Source organism: Anser anser (assembly GCF_964211835.1).
Source record: "Anser anser genome assembly, chromosome: 3".
Classification (NCBI taxonomy): domain Eukaryota; kingdom Metazoa; phylum Chordata; class Aves; order Anseriformes; family Anatidae; genus Anser; species Anser anser.
Genome location: NC_139722.1, coordinates 113,147,803 through 113,166,311, shown reverse-complemented (window position 1 = coordinate 113,166,311; position 18,509 = coordinate 113,147,803). Strand labels below are relative to the sequence as shown.

The following is an 18,509-nucleotide window of genomic DNA, read 5'->3' as shown; positions in this document are numbered from 1 at the left end:
AAGAAAGGTCAAGAAGCACTTAAAAAAATCATGCTGGAAATCTGCAGTTATCTAGACACTTGCTGAAAAACTGTGCAATACTCTAATTATCATTTTTATGTCATTTGTCGAGTACATGCTACAAGGGAAGTCAACCTCTGCAGCAATGCAACGTATTATGCTTAAAGCAGGGTTCTAAAACATGAAAGGTCTTGTCCAGAGCAGTGTACTTCTTTGTGTCATTTTCATGAGTAATGTACTCTTTCCAGTACACCATCACACAACATGTGAAAACACAGGAAGCTGTGGTCCTGTTGGAGAACTGGGAACAGCTACTGCTGTTCATAGCTCACCTTCCATAAGCAGAGACATGGCTGCAGGAAAGGAAGAAATTATTCCTGACAAGTAATGTGGCTGCTTCCTGCACCAGGTCTACTGAAATCACAGAATCACAGAATCACAGAATCGTCTAGGTTGGAAGAGACCTCCAAGATCATCTAGTCCAACCTCTGTCCTAACACTAACAAGACCTCCACTAAACCATATCACTAAGGGCTACATCTAAATGTCTTTTAAAGATCTCCAGGGATGGCGACTCAACCACTTCCCTGGGCAGTCCATTCCAATGCCTAACAACCCTTTCAGTAAAGAAGTTCTTCCTAACATCCAACCTAAACCTCCCCTGGCGCAACTTTAGCCCATTCCCTCTCGTCCTGTCACCAGGCACGTGGGAGAATAGACCAACCCCCACCTCAATACAGCCTCCTTTAAGGTACCTATAGAGAGCGATGAGGTCTCCCCTGAGCCTCCTCTTCTCCAGGCTAAACAACCCCAGCTCCCTCAGCTGCTCCTCGTAAGCCTTGTTCTCCAGACCCCTCACCAGCTTCTTTGCCCTTCTCTGGACTCTCTCGAGCACCTCCATGTCCTTCTTGTAGCGAGGGGCCCAAAACTGAACACAGTACTCGAGGTGCGGCCTCACCAGAGCCGAGTACAGGGGGACAATCACCTCCCTAGACCTGCTGGCCACACTGTTTCTTATACAGGCCAGGATGCTGTTGGCCTTCTTGGCCACCTGAGCACACTGCTGGCTCATATTCAGCTGCCTATCAACCAGTATTCCCAGGTCCTTCTCGGCCAGGCAGCTTTCCAACCACTCATCTCCCAGCCTGTAGCGCAGCTTGGGGTTGTTACGCCCCAGATGCAGGACCCGGCACTTCGCCTTGTTGAACTTCATACAGTTGACCTCAGCCCATCGGTCCAGCCTATCCAGATCCTCCTGCAGAGCCTTCCTTCCCTCAACCAGATCGACACACGCACCTAACTTGGTGTCATCTGCAAACTTACTGAGGGTGCACTCGATCCCCTCATCCAGGTCATCGATAAAGATATTAAAGAGGACTGGCCCCAGCACTGAGCCCTGGGGGACTCCACTAGTAACCGGCCTCCAACTGGATTTGGCTCCATTCACCACAACTCTTTGGGCCCGGCCATCCAGCCAGTTTTTAACCTAACAAAGCGTACGCCAGTCCAAGCCACGAGCAGCCAGTTTCTTGAGGAGAATGCTGTGGGAAACGGTGTCAAAAGCCTTACTGAAGTCAAGGTAGATCACATCCACAGCCTTCCCCTCATCCACCAAGTGCGTCACTTGATCATAGAAGGAGATCAGGTTCGTCAAGCAGGACCTGCCTTTCATAAACCCATGCTGACTGGGCCTGATCGTCTGGTTGCCCTGCAAGTGCCGCGTGATGACATTCAAGATAATCTGCTCCATGAGCTTCCCTGGCACTGAGGTCAAACTAACAGGCCTATAGTTTCCCGGGTCTATCCTCCGGCCCTTCTTGTAGATGGGCGTCACGTTTGCTAGCCGCCAGTCGACTGGGACCTCCCCTGATAGCCAGGACCGCCGATAAATGATGGAAAGCGGCTTGGCCAGCTCCTCTGCCAGTTCGCTCAGTACCTTCGGGTGGATCCCATCCGGCCCCATCGACTTGCGTACATCCAAGTGCTGTAGCAGGTCGCCAACCATTTCCTCATGGATTATGAGGGCCACATCCTGTTCCCCATCCCCTTCCACCAGCTCAGGGTACCAGGTATCCAGAGAACAACTGGTCTTGCCGCTAAAGACTGAGGCAAAGAAGGCATTGAGCACCTCAGCCTTTTCCTCATCTTTTGTAACTAAGTTTCCCCCCCATCCAGTAAAGGATGGAGATTCTCCTTAGTCCTCCTTTTTGTGTTGATGTATTTGTAAAAACGTTTTTTGTTATCTTTAACGGCAGTAGCCAGATTGAGCTCCAGATGAGCTTTGGCCTTTCTAATTTTGTCTCTGCACAGCCTCGCAACATCCTTGAAGTCCTCTTGAGTAGCCCGCCCTCTTTTCCAAAGATTATAAACCCTCCTTTTTCTCCTAAGCTCTAGCCACAACTCTCTGTTCCGCCAGGCTGGTCTAGTTCCGCGTCGGCTCGTCTTTCAGCACGTGGGGACAGACCGCTCCCGAGCCATTAAGATTTCCTTCTTGAAGAGTGCCCAGTCTTCCTGGACTCCTCTGCCCTTCAGAACCTCCTCCCAAAGGACTCTGCCAACCAGTGTCCTGAACAGCTCAAAGTCAGCCCTCCGGAAGTCCAAGACAGCGGTTTTACTCGTCACCTTCCTGACTTCGCCAAGAATAGCGAACTGAACCATTTCGTGGTCACGCTGCCCAAGACAGCTCTCGACCACCACATTTCCCACCAGTCCTTCTCTGTTTGTGAACAACAGGTCTAGCGGGGCACCTCCCTTGGTAGGCTGTCTAACCAGCTGCGTCAGGAAGCTATCTTCCATGCTCTCCAGAAACCTCTTAGACTGCTTTCTCTGGGCTGTGTTGTGCTTCCAGGATATGTCCGGGAAGTTGAAGTCCCCCATGAGAACAAGCGCTGACGATTTCGCGGCTTCTGCCAGCTGCCTGTACAACATCGGTCTCCTCATCCTGGTTCGGTGGTCTATAACAGACCCCCACCAGGATGCTTGCCTTGTTGGCCTTCCCGCTGATCCTAACCCATAGAGACTCAACCTTAGCATTCCCAGCCTCCAGTTCCTCAACATCAAAACACTCTAATATAGAGAGCCACACCACCACCCCTTCTGTGCTGCCTGTCCCTTCTGAAGAGCCTATAGCCATCCATCGCAGCACTCCAGTCATGGGAGTGGTCCCACCACATTTCCGTGATGGCAACCAAGTCATAGCCTTCCCGCTGCACGATGGCTTCCAGCTCCTCTTGTTTGTTACCCATGCTGCGTGCATTAGTGTAGATGCACTTCAGCTGGGCCATTGCCTTCTTCCCCGGCTTTGCCATTGTTCCCCCTGTTACAGCTCCAACAAGCCTAATTTCAGCCCCATCCCCCTTCTTTCCTAGTTTAAAGCCCTCTCAACGAGCCCTGCCAGCTCCTGGGCTAGGATCCGTTTTCCGCTTAGAGATAAGGACCCGTCTGCGGACACCAGGCCGGGTGCCGAGTAAAGCGCCCCATGGTCAAAAAAACCAAAATTTCTGTGTTGGCACCAGCCTCTGAGCCATGTGTTAATCAGGTGGGCTTTCCGTGTCCTCTCGGTACCCCTCCCTGCCACTGCAGGGATAGACGAAAACACCACCTGTACTCCTGCTCCATCCACTAACCGTCCCAGTCCCCTAAAGTCCCGTTTGATAGCCTTCAGGCTTCTCTCTTCAATACCATCACTGCCAGCCTGGACTATCAAAAGAGGGTAGTAGTCAGAGGGGCGAACCAGGTTGGGAATCTTCCTGGCAACATCCCTGACCCTGGCCCCAGGGAGGCAGCAGACTTCCCTACGGGTAGGGTCAGGTCCACAAATAGGGCCCTCTGTTCCCCTGAGAAGGGAGTCGCCTACTACGATCACCCTTCTGTCTTTCTTGGTGGAGGCAGTCTTGAGGCGTGGAGACAGCTTCCTCGCCCTAGGCATCCTCCTGGGTAGACTTTCTACCTCATCCTCACCCACCGGCCTCTCAAGCTCCAGGGCCTCAAATTTGTTATGTAAGGGCACCTGGGAAGGTTGAGCCAGTAGGGAGGGGCGTTGCCTGCAAGGTCAAGCAGGGACCTGTCTCCATTCCTCCTCAACTCCTAGGTCGCCTCCCTCTGCCCGACAGCGACAGGGCAGGGGGTCCATCCCCATTTGGGGTGTCTCACCCCGGTACCTCTCCTTCAGGCCCTGCAGGGAGTCACTCCACCAGTCTATCTCCCGCTCACACTCCCTGATAGCCCTCAACCTATCCACCTCCTCCTTGAGTTCTGCCACCAGATGGACCAGGTCATCCACCTGCTCGCACCTCACACACACGGTGCCTCTGCGTCCCTCAGATGGCAGCAAGAGGAAAGAAGGAGGCCATATCAGAGGAACAAGACAGACTTCAATTCCATGTGCAGGAGGATACAGAAAACAACTCCTTTACACAGGGCAGGTACAGCGTGGTTTATCATCTTGCTAAGATTGTGTCTTTGTACAGAAAAAGAAGAGTACTTACTGCCGTAGTTTCATTAACACCAGAGGGTGGGGGGGAACAAGTCTGACAGTATGTTGAACTAAATGTGATCTGACATTTAAAAACAAATAAATATTATGAGTGATTAAGCCTTCTAATCTTCAAGGCTTTGTGTAAGTTAAGTATGGATTGATGCAAATGGTACAAAGGAATCAGAATGTTTTTTATCAACCGATGTTAATTTGTTATTCATACATTAAAAAAATATATTCAAACAAAGTTAAAGGTCATACTTAAACCAAGGAATTTTGAGGTTATGGCTGCCACTCTCAAAATGCGTATTAATAGTTTAATTCTGGATTATGGATTATCTATGATAAATCTCCATGCATACTCAGGCCAAGCACAATGTAATAAATAACCTTAATGTAACAGAGTGCATATATTTATACAGATTATGGGCCTGATTCTCATTTAAACTAAGGTCATTCTGCAGAGGTGGGTGTAAATAGAATTTGCTCTTCATTTACGGCCACATTATGCTGGCTGAGTGATATATAGTGGTCTTAATGCAAATGACAGTTAGCCCAATATATTGAGCTGAATTTAAAGTGTACAGGATGCCATCTGCGCTCATGGAATCCTTCTAGTTGGGTGCAAATGTGAGTAATTGCAATAAACTATAGACACCTAAATAGTATGACTGCTTACCACATAGTTTACATGTAATTATGAGGAAAAGGGCTACAACAGTACACAAACATCCCAGACATTCTTCTATCCTGCCTGCCCTCCCAGTACCAAAGTTTCTTTTCAACTCAGAGCTGAAATCATCTCTCTACTTGCCCCATGGCCTCTTGCCAATGTCTCCAAATCCAGGTGCTATAATAACATTAGGTTTAAATTACATTAACAATAGTCAGGATGAAAATGCTGCAAGCAAGCATCAGAAAAATGGCAGAATAAAGGCCCCAGGCAACAATAATGTACCTGTTTTGCATGGCTGCACAATGATGCACATTATTGATCTGATCACATACTATTTCCTTCTACAGATGCTGTACCTCTGTTTAGTCCATATGGTATTTGTTCAGTTCTCTCCCATCAAATGTGAGGCTTCAGCTCAGACCTCTCACTCAGTACAATTTACTAACAATTTACTTCTACCTCAGAACTCCCACGGCATTCCCATACACTCCAAACATTAATTCATGTTTCCCATTCATTCATCTTGTAGGCATCAAATCATTGATTAGCAACTCTTTGGAATACTATGATGAAATCAGTAATAACTTTGATTCTTATTTTAAGTTAAAAAAAAAATCAATACACAAAGGAAATTGGATTAAAGCTATCAAAAGGGGGTGCTGATGTCAGAGGCAGAATAGAAGAGACCCAGAGCTGGTACCTGATACTGCCCTCCCGGTCCCAGATCTCAACTTGGAATTGCCAAAAGTGAGCGAAGAACAGCTGCAGGCTTCTTGGCTTTGTTCCCTTGTCCCTTGGCATCGAGGTGCCACATGGCAGAAAGAGGCAGACACCCCACGGGCACCTCGGTTTGGAGAAATGCCCACTGTTAAGCAGCTCTGTGGCCACTAATCACACTGTGGCTCAAACTGTGGGTGGCATGAATTGTGTTTCTTCTGCAAAGAAGAACTCAAGGTTTGCAACCACAAACTATGAGGTAAAGCATTGTCTGAGCAGAAAGTGGAAGACTGGAGGTTAGAGGTGTGCACAGCAGAGAAGACGGGATGGCAGGGAGCTTCCCCAGTTTGGAAGCAGATGGTGGGAGGTGAACGGATATATTTTTTTAACTGATTTCCACAAAGAGATGAATGGCGAAGCCTCCACAATAGAAGACAATCCTCCCCCTAGCACTTCGGCCACTTGCCACATTTGCTGCAGCAAGGAGCTGTGGTTGGGTTAGGGTTGGACTAGATGATCTTAGAGGTCTTTTCCAACTTAGATGATTCTCTAATTCTATGATTCTGATCCAGCCAACGGGGCATAAGGTTAGATGCTTGTGATGTTCTGAAAACTTGACAATTGCAGAGCCTTCAAAAAAAAAGTCAGGCAATAAATGATTATCTCTGTCAATTTCATGCAAATAATGCTCACATTTGCAAACAGGGAAATAAAATACTTCATCACCTAAGGATCAAAGTTATTGGATTTAAACACAAACTGGCATTCATGAAAATTATCAGAATCTTTAAGTATGAAAATAAAAGCAAAAACTAGCCATGAAGATTATAAAGGTTGATTTGAGAAGTGCAGCTGGTATGCCTCAGCTTAGGATTTTAAATCTATATATAGGCACTTAATTATGAGCCTGAAAAATACAGGCAACCTGTAGGTGCTTGGCTGTGGTTACTGTCAGGCACTGGCACACAGAGTTACAGGCAGGTAACGGATTCGACTATTTGGGACAGCGACTGTCAGGCACGTTACCACTTGACATCGTTCACCCCTTTTCTCCACATATCATTATTATTTCTAGGCTAACAAAAAGATGGTTTATTTATGATGGCTGGGGATTCCTTACTGATGCCTAAAAGCTCTTAAAAATGGGAAAACAACAAAGGCTCTGATAAACAGGTAGAAGAGAGAATGTCTTATGTGCTTCTAAAATATATGCCAACGCCTAATAGGGAGTATGGTAAAAGCACAGGTTCCCATTTGGTGAAAAAGTCTTCAAGTTAAGAGCCCGAACCAATGCAACGTTAAACAAGTGCACCTGCATTTCAGAAGCAAGTAATTCCAGCCGGGATTCACGTTGCTGTGGATACAAAGGGAAGAACAGCACAAAGATACTGGTGCAGCAGGGAGGGATTAAGAGTATCTAGGGAAATAAGTAAAAGGTATTGGGTTTCACTGCACAATTCTAGAGGACAGCTACAAAAGCAAGTCTAAACACCCCTGTCCTTGAAATAAAATTGGGTTACCAATTTATTGTGAACAAAATCAAAGGAACAAACAACAAAAATTTTAGTATGTTATTTATGTATATCTGCAAATCTGTTCAAATATTCCTGGCTAGTTTCTCAGGATTTTTTGCCTCCATGCTTTTCCTTCTTGGGTGTGTGGTGCAACAACAAAAGTTTAGATGGTGAAAAGGTGTCTGAATGAATTATTTAACTGCTTTCTTTAAACCCCTCATCACAAATAATGAGTCAAATCACTTTTGTAACAGCAAAGAAAGTACAGCAAAATAGTCTACCTGAACCTATATTTTTCATTTTATTTGAAACTAAGCATCACACTTTTTTTTTTAAGTTTTCCAGTCATTTATAGAAAATAAAGTAAGAAACGATTACAGAAGATAATACCAACATGACTACCAAAATAGGTAGCTCCATTTACTGACCTCCTGTATGCATAATCGTTGAACAATTTAACTTTCATATTTGGCATTCCAACCTATCCAAAAGTAAAGTCATAATTATCCTCAACTTTCATGTAGCAGTGCATTTAAATACAGCAGCTCTAGATAATTCTAAAAATGGTAACAGTCTGTTTTCAGCACTACCAATGATTAGGTTGAGAAATTCTTGCATTAATGAAACTCTGATTCAGAGAAATTTCCCCACTGCTCTGCAACAAAAAATGAACCTTACGACTTCTGTGGGGAAGAAGGAGCCCTGAATGAGAAAGAGGTGATGCAAAATGAGTCCCTGCTGTTTAGGGCACAGAAAGTCCACGTACCCAGGTACAGGTCTCACCCCAGAAGGAAGGTATAGGCAGAACCTCTCCTTGACACAAATAATACAACAATTTATGCAACCCTTTTTTTTTTTTCTTTTTGTTTAAAAAGGGGAAGATCAGCACCCCACACTTTTCAAGAGCAAGGTCATCAAGACATGACTTTGAGAACTGACATCTCCAAAAGGAAAAGATTTTCTAACATATTTTACAGCTCCACACAAAACTGCAAATAAAAAAGCTCAGCTTAGCAAAGGTTGCTAATAATAATAATAGTGAAAGAAAAAACACCACATATGCATATTTTTACTAAGTGATGAATATGTTGCTTAGTACTATAGACTTTAGGAGCAACCTTTACAAGCAATGCATTTTCACACTGCACTATACTAAATTGCTTTTGTTTACTCGAACAAAGCCCATTGCTGTCTCAGGCAGAGCTGAAAAAGCCTCTATCTTTCCTCTTCCTCCCACACTTCAGACAGATACATTGAACTCAGACAAGTAAGAATCAGGTATGAAGATATGTGAAAATAACACAGCAGAACCATTTCCCTGTATGGTGCTATGTGATGCCATCCTGGTATTATGAAGGCTCTGCAGCTGATCTTACACTGCCTAGTTAGTATGCTTTTGGTAAGATAGTCAGTGACCAAAGCAGAAAGGGTTTATTGTTTGCATCAACAATTACCAAAAGCCTCTGTTCTCAAGAACCTTAGTGAGTGCATCAATTACAAACCTCAGAAGAGGACTTTAGCTTAACTGCTGACCAACAGACATCCATCTACAAGTCATCCATCTCTAATTACAAGTAATCAAAGATAAGCCATTTCTCCATTGGATCAACCTTCAAAAAAAGTGTTACGATTGTGAATGAATTTGCTCAAGGAAAGAAGGGATAACAATAAAGTCTTTACTGGGACACCTTTCAATGCAAGAGTCAAGAAAGAGGTTTTCCACATATACATTTGCTCTATAAACTGTGCTTGTTTATAGACTCTTCCTCTTCCTGCTTGTTTATAACTCTTTCTCCAAAGACCAGTGACAGATGTGTCAAGAAGAACGCCAGCAAAACTAAAACAATAAGTGAATCTGATTGTCAGTAGCTCACATTTAATGTGACTGACACTTTTGGCCCTGGGCAATAGGTAAGTCAGTTGATTACTTCAGTGGGAAAATTCACACCTTCTTCGTTCCAGAACATGACTGTTTCTGTTCCAAGACGGGCCACAACATTGGTGATATACACCACCCATTTCAATTTCAGAAAATACTCTTCAAATTGTTTAGAACATAGATTAAGAGGGAAATGTTTGGGTCTGATTTTAATTTATGAGATATTTCAAGATGAAATTTCTTTTAAAAAAAAAGAAACCCCAACAAAACATTTTGTCATGTCCCAATAACTATCTCCTTATATGAAAACAATGTTCACCCTTAAAAAGACTTACATTTGGATGGAGCGGTACTTTTTAATCAAGTACAGTGCTTTTTTCTGAAACTTCCTACTAGCTGTACTGCTGATTAATTGTGTCAGATGCTGAATTCCAAAGGAGAGCAGCCTACAAGCCCAGGCTGTGAAAGACATGACCACCACTTCTGACATCTTATGCAAGAATCCTTTCAAAAAGCCAAACTATTTTTAGTTTGACCCTTCAGTAACAGCCTTCAATGATGCTGCGAGTATTTCTCTGTCCCCAGCTGCCTGCTCTCCTTCATTGGGTCTCTCTCTGCAAACTTGGTACTTGATGACACAAACTGTGTTTTTCTCTCTGTACTTTGTACTTTCAATTCTTTCTTTAATTTCTCCTTTTTAGGCAGCTTTAAATCACCCCCTAATCTCGATTACTCCCTGAATGTTACCAAATATGTCTTCTCCCATGTTCCGTCAAACTCCTGTCCATATCATGACTCATTTCTCTGAAACAATCCTGCTACCCTTTTCCTGTCACTGCTTCTATCCTTTCTATCCACCTGTCATTTCCCAGCAACTGTTTTTTGCTTTCCTCACCTATGTCAACTCAGTTTCCCCTATTCTTTTTTGCGCCATTCTTCTCCAGTGATTCTGGCTCTAAACTGTAATTCAGTTGAGGCTTTCCTCCTTTGTTAGACTAATTCTTCTCCACACTTTGTTTCTCAACCCATATTTACCCTTGCTATTTTACCACTAAGCTCTTCCCCATCCCTTAACCACCTCTCGTTCAGCTCTCTTCTCCTACTGTCTGACTCTGCGTCTTGCCAGTACTTGCAAGGTACACACCAGGCTTTGAATGGGCACACAGGTTAAAGTGTGTAGCACACAAACGCTGGACTACAACAACTAAGAGGAAATTAACACAACCTAAAACTGAGTCTTAGGTACTTGCTTATTTACACATTTACTGCACAAACTGCATTTCTGTAGCATAGTATGAGCCATATTCTGACTGGTCAGACAACCCAATGACAGGTTTCTTAGAAACCTCTTTACAAAACTACAATATTCACCCAAGATTTGTTGTAGTTCCAGGATCTTGCTTATTAAAAAAAGCATGGCAAAGACCTTATACTATGAATTGCTATACAACAGAACAGGAAAATCTGAAGAGCTGTTTTCGTGACCCATACAAAACACAGATCTGAATCTGACGCACACATATACCTATGCGGGAACACCCCTACCTACAAAGTTTACAAGATTAGCACTGTCATCCCAAATGTATGTTGGCTTTGAATTTGACCAAATCCAAGTACCACTAGCCATTGCTTTTGCTAGAGCATTTCCGAACTAAAATTTTAATTTTCATTCCACAAATGTTTCAGTATTTCACCCTGTTCAAAGCACAAAACAGGGCAATTATTTTTCTAGACAGAAAATGAGGGATATCTCATGATGACACTGGTAGTTACAGTCTCTAGCTGTTTAAACCTAATCACCTGGCAGATTCAAGGTCACATCAACACCATTTTCCACAAATAAAGGTACCATAAACTGGGAAGTAAAACTACAGAGTGGCTGAGAGGTTGCTGTTTTGTCTACTCCTGTGTGAATGTTTCAGTGAATAACTGAAAATGAAAATTCCAACTCATTAACAGGACATTTGTAATACTATCGGACAATTATCAAAGTCAAAATTGTTGCTTTTTTTTTTTTTTTGTGGCTGTCTATTTACCCCAAGTTATTGCATGTTATTGCAAAGGAGATTAAAATTTTGACTCTGATAGTGGTTGATACAGATTTGGCAATGCTTCTTTCACCCAGATGAAAAAGTATGCACCCTAGAAAAGCCCATGGATGTCAAAAGTGAGGCTCCCCTTGAATTTGATGAGCTTGAGATTTGTACCAATATTTCTCCTCCTAATAGCAAGAGCATGCAGAAAGAGAAGATGCTCACAAAAGTTGCATGTTCTGAGGCACCACCCCAGCACCACATTCTCTTGACAGAAAGCTGGCAGCCTGGGAAGGACGGGAGCATGCGTGGCTGACAGAGGATTCAGCGGGGCCAAAATTCCTGATCTCAAACATCTGCATGTAGCAGCTGCGAATCTGGGTCTCGCAGCACCTTCAGCCCTGGCAGTCTGATGAGCACAGCTGCCTCGCTGATATTGCATCCGGGAAAGAGAAGCAGCTCTGAGAGGTACAGCACCGCACACCGTGTAGTGCCCATCTCTTTACCCAGCCAACGTGACATTTCCCCGACAGCGCATCCTTCCGAAACAGCCTGTGCCCTGCAGCTAATGTGGAACCAGCATTGTGCCTGATTAATGCCAAGATGCTAGCAGCTCCCAGGGAAACAAACCGCACAGCACAGTGTGCTACAGGTCACACAGAAAGGCAGCACAGTGCTTGGGTACTGGAAGCAACCAAGATACAGCACTGAGGAGCTCCATCGAACCTAGTCAATCTTCACTCGGGGAATCTAGATTACAGGGCATATGGTAAAGATTCAGCATCTCATGAATATATCTTATGGACACCCAACTCTCATTGCAATGTAAACTGCATTCATGCTCTTCTCCTTCCTGGGATGTGGACAGGAGTTACAGCAATCCAGAAAATTTAAAATTTCAGCTCATCACACATTCAAAAAAAAAAAAGAAACTACCCTCATTTGTATTGTGATTTGTGATGTTCGCTTGCCACAACCCTTACACTGCATGTTAGAGTAAATATAGACCAACAGGAATCTAATCTACATCAGTCGCTGGAGGGCAGAATCACAACATAACCATCAGCCAACTAATTATTTCTCCATTTTACTAGTCTGAGAAGTTTGCTTTCAAACCAACCCAAAGGCAGGTTATAGACTGCTTTGAAGAACTCAGTACTTACAACACCTCTGCTGCAGCTCTGGGAAACAAACTTCAAAACAAAGAAAAATAAATATGAACAGAACAGGAAGTACAGCTACTCCATCACTTCAGCAAAGAACTGAAAAGCCTAAATGTGGTGTTTGCACTTGCAATGCTTCTTTATTTGCTTTGAACTGCACTGACCAGATTGCTGCCAGAGCTGCTCCGGGTAGTCAGGTTACCGAGCTCTGTTCAGAGCTGCTGAAACAGCCGCGCCGATGGCGTGCCCGGTCACCAGGTAAGGCCTGATAAATATAATTCTATAAAAATTCTTCTGATTCACATCAATTTTGAAACAGGCCTTTTATGAGAAAACTACTATTTCCAAGATCACTTTAAATATACAAAAAGAAGTTATGACTACCGACATATAAATATTAACAAAATAAAATCTGCAAATACTTACAAGTTGAAAGTGCGAAAGAACAGTTTGGGCTGAGACAAGTATTTGTGTATGTTTTAAGGACAAGTACATGAAGTTGAAATAATCTTACTTAAAATTGAAAGCTCTCTAAAACAAGAATATAAACTACAAGATAACAAAACATCGATGCAAATTGAGTGCCATTTTTTGGCAGAGGCCAGTCAAACGGCTGCTGGGAATGATGAGGACCCATGTCCTCTCCCCAGTTTATGTCTGGTATCAGTCACTGACAGCGTTCATTGTGATAGCGACTACACAACAAGGCGAGATACGACCTGTCGTATTTATCTCTGTCACAATTTGATCTCTATTCACCAGAAATGATGGAAGGCAACAATGTCTGAAGGATGCGGGCCTGGTGACAGTGAACACATGGTCAACTACAACATTGTTCTGGGTTTGCCTTGGTATGAGAAAACGGCAGTCAAAAGGAAGCACATGTATACCGATTCTTGTGGCAAAGATAGGTAGTATAAAACAATGAAGATCACTAAACCATTCATTACATGTTAGCTCCGTGATCAGCAAGTAAGCACTAACTATTTAATTAGTCAACTAATTAGTGACAGGCAACATGGAAGGCTTCAGATGTTCTCAGACAAATGCAAAGATAAAAAGCCTAATTAAACAGCAAGCATTATGCTAACTATTGCCAAACAGGACAGATGTGCAGGATATTGTATAATACTGTGCTGCCAGATAACGGCAGTTGTAGTTGTTCTGTCAGAAAGTGTGCTTTAAAATCCCCAGCCATTTCTATGTTCATCTCAGACACCTTTAACTCAGGAAGGGAGAAGCTGTCCTGCAGGCAGACTGACTGTGTTGGATTCTAACTCTATTTTAAGAGAAAAATTCATGACTTTGACAAAAAAAATACTTTAATATGTTCACTTTTTAATGCAATAACCATTTTAAAGCATCCAAATGGAAAGAGAAATGTATTTCACAACCTTTTCATACAAAATGTGGTCTTAGCTGCCATTCATTTATTGCTATTTTGTGTAGTAATTATGTATATTTGCACCATCCTCAGAGAATAAGGCATTGTTTACACCAGAGGTTGGATTAAAAAGGTTTTCGAAATCATGGATTAAAAAGGGTTTTCCCTATAATTAGAAGACAATAACGCTTTCCACAGCTATATGCAAAGAGGTGGATAAGAAGCTAATTGGTTCACTACACTGGAACCAATGACAAGATACTGCTGTGAGCAAGGTTTTTGCATTCTTGCAGCCAAACTTCAATCACCTGTCCCCAGAGCGTACTAGTTAACATGCTGTTCTGTGAATCATCCACCGAATTAAGTACAAATGCTATTTTTTGAACTGTATGTTTTTCTGGCCTAACTCTGCTGCTATGAGCATCATTCTTAACTCATAAAAGCAAACAAAAAAAAACAAAACACTCTGCTCTCCTGATAAATTAGTATTTAACAATGAGCTTATTTTTAATTCATTTCAGTACTTGGGAATAGAAAGAGATTAAAATGTGCTATAGCTGACATTCTTCAGGAACTACATGTAGGGGAAGAATGATTTAACGGAGATCTATTCAGCTTGGTACTTCAATTTCTAGGTGTTCACAGTGTTTAAAATCTATTATTTATCTGCAGTTGCTCTTTCTTCTGCTGAAGGTCACCTCCAAGAATTGGTATTTTCAGAACTCTGAACTCAACCCATTACCCCTGTTCCCATATTCATAGCTACTGATATTCTCTATTCATGAAAATAGGTTTTTTGTGCTCAAATCATTTTCAGATCCAATTTTCATTTAACATTTGCAAGCTGAATGCTTAAAACAGCTTTCTCATTTATAAATTAAGTATATGTATGCTTTATCTCTGTGCAGACAACAAAAATGTAACTTTTTAAAATTTCTTAAATCAGACTCTTTTTTAGGGTCTTCATTCATGATAATTTGTCAATGGTAGTGACTCAGCACTGCAAGCTTAAGTGAAGGTCACATGGAGGATCTGTTACAACTTTTTCTTGATTTTTTTTTTTTAACACCAAGTCACTCAAACGAAACTAAAAACACCTTGCAGTTTCAGCCTAACCACGCTTCGGATTTCTTTGGCTTGATTCAGTCTGATGCTGAAACAGTTTTCTCCCCACATCCACAACAAAGGGGAGGCAGCAGTGCCGGTTGCAATGACAGTTTGGAGGGTGGGGAACAATAGAGGCAGAGCCTCCGCGTTGCTAGGCTGAACTGCTTTCTCACAAGGGGAATATTTGTTCAGTTGCTACTTCTCCTTTAGGACTGGCCATCCCTCAGAATTTACATTGCTTTAACATGCGGTCTGATGCTGCTGCAATTTGTGTATGCCCCGTCCTAGTGCTAGAGCGACCTAAGTCCCAGCTTTGTGCAAGGGGAAGCGCATAATTGCACTGCCCAGGAGAAGCCTCATGCAGGAATTGTGGGAATCACAATTTCTTGCCTGCTTGCCATGCTCCTGCAGGGAAGTTAATTACTGAAGCAATTTATGATGCAACTCGCTGCCCCCCTTCTGCAGCACCTCGGAGCTGCTGCGTAGCTTGCTGCAGCTCCTTGCATGCTGACCGGGCCCTCAGGGTGCCCATGTTCACACCTGTACCTGCTGGCAGCTGCACAGCCAAGCCCACAGCTGCACCACTGCCCAGCGCTGCCTCCTCCAACGTCTGCCTGTCCCTCGGATAAAAAATTCTTACGTGTCCTGGAAAAACGCAGCACTATAGCTCGGAACAGATCCGAATGTGACTGCACTCAAGAAAAGAAAATCAGCAGAAGCTATTTATTTGGATGGTGAAACAACATGCCCAATGAGATCACCTTCACTGACCTGGCATTAGATTAAGCACAACGGAGGTGGTACTCCAGGGCTCATGGTACGCCGGCACTAGGAAGAAGTTTCCCCTACTGGCAGGTCATTCCATATACTCACCTGCAGCATTTTTGCACTGCCCTTTGAAACAACCACCACTGATTTGGGCACACCAGCGCTCTGACCTCTGTGATGACCTGGTCCAAGAAACTCTCAATAACGAACCAGAGCGAAGGACTGCAGCAGCAGTTTGTAAGGCGCTGGTTCCCAGCATCCACCCCTCCTTTGCAGCAGCGTTTCAAAGCTCACTCTCCGTTCCAGCGGATAGGATGCGGTACCCATGGCTGCTCCCTGGCACCCTGCCCCACCACGCTCTGCCTTGGGCATGTTGGCAGAGAGCTGCGGTGCCGCTGGCACAGCGCGGTGGAGCAAGAGGCAGCCTTCCACATGCTCGAGGGAGGAGACACTGTTCTCATCGTTATTTCTCTGTCCACTGAAAAATATATTTCTTCAGTCTCAAACAGGTTGAAAACACTTGTAAAATGTAGTTCTAATAATTGTTAGGTAGGTAAGTGAATTACATTTGTGTGTTTCCATGGTGACTGATAATGTAAAATAATTAAGTATGAAGAATAATGAGGAGAAAACTACTTCCTCTTTTTAAGGATTAGGGGCTTACAAATTGATTCAATCTAGCTATTTTTAGCGCATGTAGCCTTTGCACAGAGTATTAGAAAATTATGAGTAAATCAAACTAGATTGTATTAAAAGGCCTTCACATTGATCAGGAGACTTTCTTTAACTGCTGCTGCTGAGAAAATTAAAAAAAAATCTTTCTTAAACTTGTACATATGTTAATATAAATTCTGTGACATTTTGCACTAAGTACAGCTTGTTTTCTGCATTCTCCAAGCAATACTCAATTTCTCCTAAGCAGGAGCACTCCATTTGTGCAGTGCTGAAGACAAGTGCTCTCCTATGTACAAGAAGGACATGTTCTGCACAAACTCTTTCCTAGAATATAGTTTAAATAAAACTTCTGGCTGAGGTGTCTCAGAGGTATAAATGATTTCCCTGCAACACCAATGCTATCTGTATGTCCTGTTCACTACAGGTAGACAGCTTCTGGCTAAGGAGGACAGACTGGTTGGTGCACAAATAGCTTTCTTTTCCCCTCACAGTATTTTGTACCGAAAGCATAGAAATAAGCAGCGCAGGATGAATAATGAGAAAGCAGCTAATAGCACTAAAATACGTTTTCAACTGAACTTTGAGTAGGACTAAATGCCTAAAAGTGCTGAGAAACAGGAAGATGAGAGGAAAGTGCTCTTACCCTAAGGTGGATAGAGGATGTTCTACATTAAAAGTCAGGAGCCAAGAAAAGAGAGTAAGAAGCAGATGTTTTTTCTTCACTGTTCTAGTAATTTAACAACATTCATAAAGCACTGCAACAACTTCTCTTGCTATAATGATATTTTAATTTGGGATGTCATTGATGGTTGTAGAAGGACCAACTTCTGGCTTAACTGAAAAAGTAGGCAAAATTTTCCATTCTCTGCCCACCATAGAGATGCCAAACTCCACTAGTTTTTGTAATGAGCACTTAATTGTCATGATCACGTTCAGAATTTGCATTTTATGTTCTCACACAGACTAACTTTCTGATAACCCCATAAAATTGGTATGGATGGGGTACTGGCATAGAAGGTGTAAGCAGTGAGATAGCAGAGAGAGGGTCCCCGTTCCTAATTTTGGAAAGTCTGTAAAACAGACTGTGTCCACAGCTGGCTCTGGCTTAGAGAGAGGAAGGTATAAAAACAGTTGCATACATTTATCCCCCTTCTTAACCAGTTTATAGTTTATTTACTCCAGTTTGGATAACCTGAGGTAAACAGAGCCTATTTCCAGTTTTACTGGTAAAAAATTCTTTAATGTTTGCTGACAGCCTGTCCTTCTGTTGGGCCACAAGGCAGGCTTGTAACTGCCAGAGTGCAGTGCCCTCTGCTAGACCTTTCCCACGCTCACTCCAGGGCCTACAGTAAAAATGGCAGAGGGGCCAGAAATAGCAATTTTCCAGTTCCCAAGCACTCCCCAAAACAAATGCCTCATCAGAATCAGAGGTATGCTACTTCTCCTTACAGGCGGTAGGTACCATGAGGGTACATCTCAACAAGCTCATGTTAGGCATCCTGCACAGCTCTGGAAACAGCACCATAAGGTAGGAGAATGGAGGGGTTCAGACAGTGATTTGTGGTTCCAATAGGCAGAACTAGCTTTAACAATCAATAGTGCTTTGTAGCACATGTGAAGGGCTATGGACTTAATCTCTACCTACAGTGATTTTGTATAAGAGCAGTGGTCAAAGCGATTGTAAGTATGTGGAATTCGCATTTTTGGTAGGCCTTTGTTTTGAGGATCTACAAGCATCCTTGCAAGCACTTTTGAATTCCAGAGTTAGTTGGGGTGGAGACACCAACCTCTCTACATCTTCAAATTACAGGCTCAGAACTTTAACAGCTACTACTTGGATACAGACTCAAAGCACATGTGTACACTTTTTTTTTTTTTTTGGCTAAAAAGGCAGCCTGAGATGATTTTTAAATGGAGGAAGCAAACCCCTTCAAACAAAAGGTAATGTACTCTTCTCAGTAAAGGAAATAAAATTAGAAACTTACCAAAAAACAAGCGTTTCTAGAAATGAGATTCCAACATCAGATGCACCAACCACCACAATTCTACTGTTGATGGATGTTTTAGATTCCGTTATTAACTTTCGATTTATGTGGTTCAAAGAGTAACTCAGCTG

The 18,509-nt window shown here is 43.1% G+C and overlaps 1 protein-coding gene across 9 annotated transcripts in view; it reads right to left on the bottom strand.

Annotated features, from left to right (window-relative positions):
- The window catches only part of CFAP61 (cilia and flagella associated protein 61), a 111,733-nt gene that overhangs the window by 40,406 nt on the left and 52,818 nt on the right, over positions 1 to 18,509 (bottom strand). For all 9 annotated transcript variants that reach the window (XM_083832278.1, XM_083832277.1, XM_083832280.1 and 6 more), the window contains one exon: positions 18,379 to 18,506. In XM_083832278.1, coding sequence (XP_083688404.1) covers positions 18,379 to 18,506 — 128 coding nt within the window. The remainder of the gene's footprint in view (positions 1 to 18,378; positions 18,507 to 18,509) is intronic.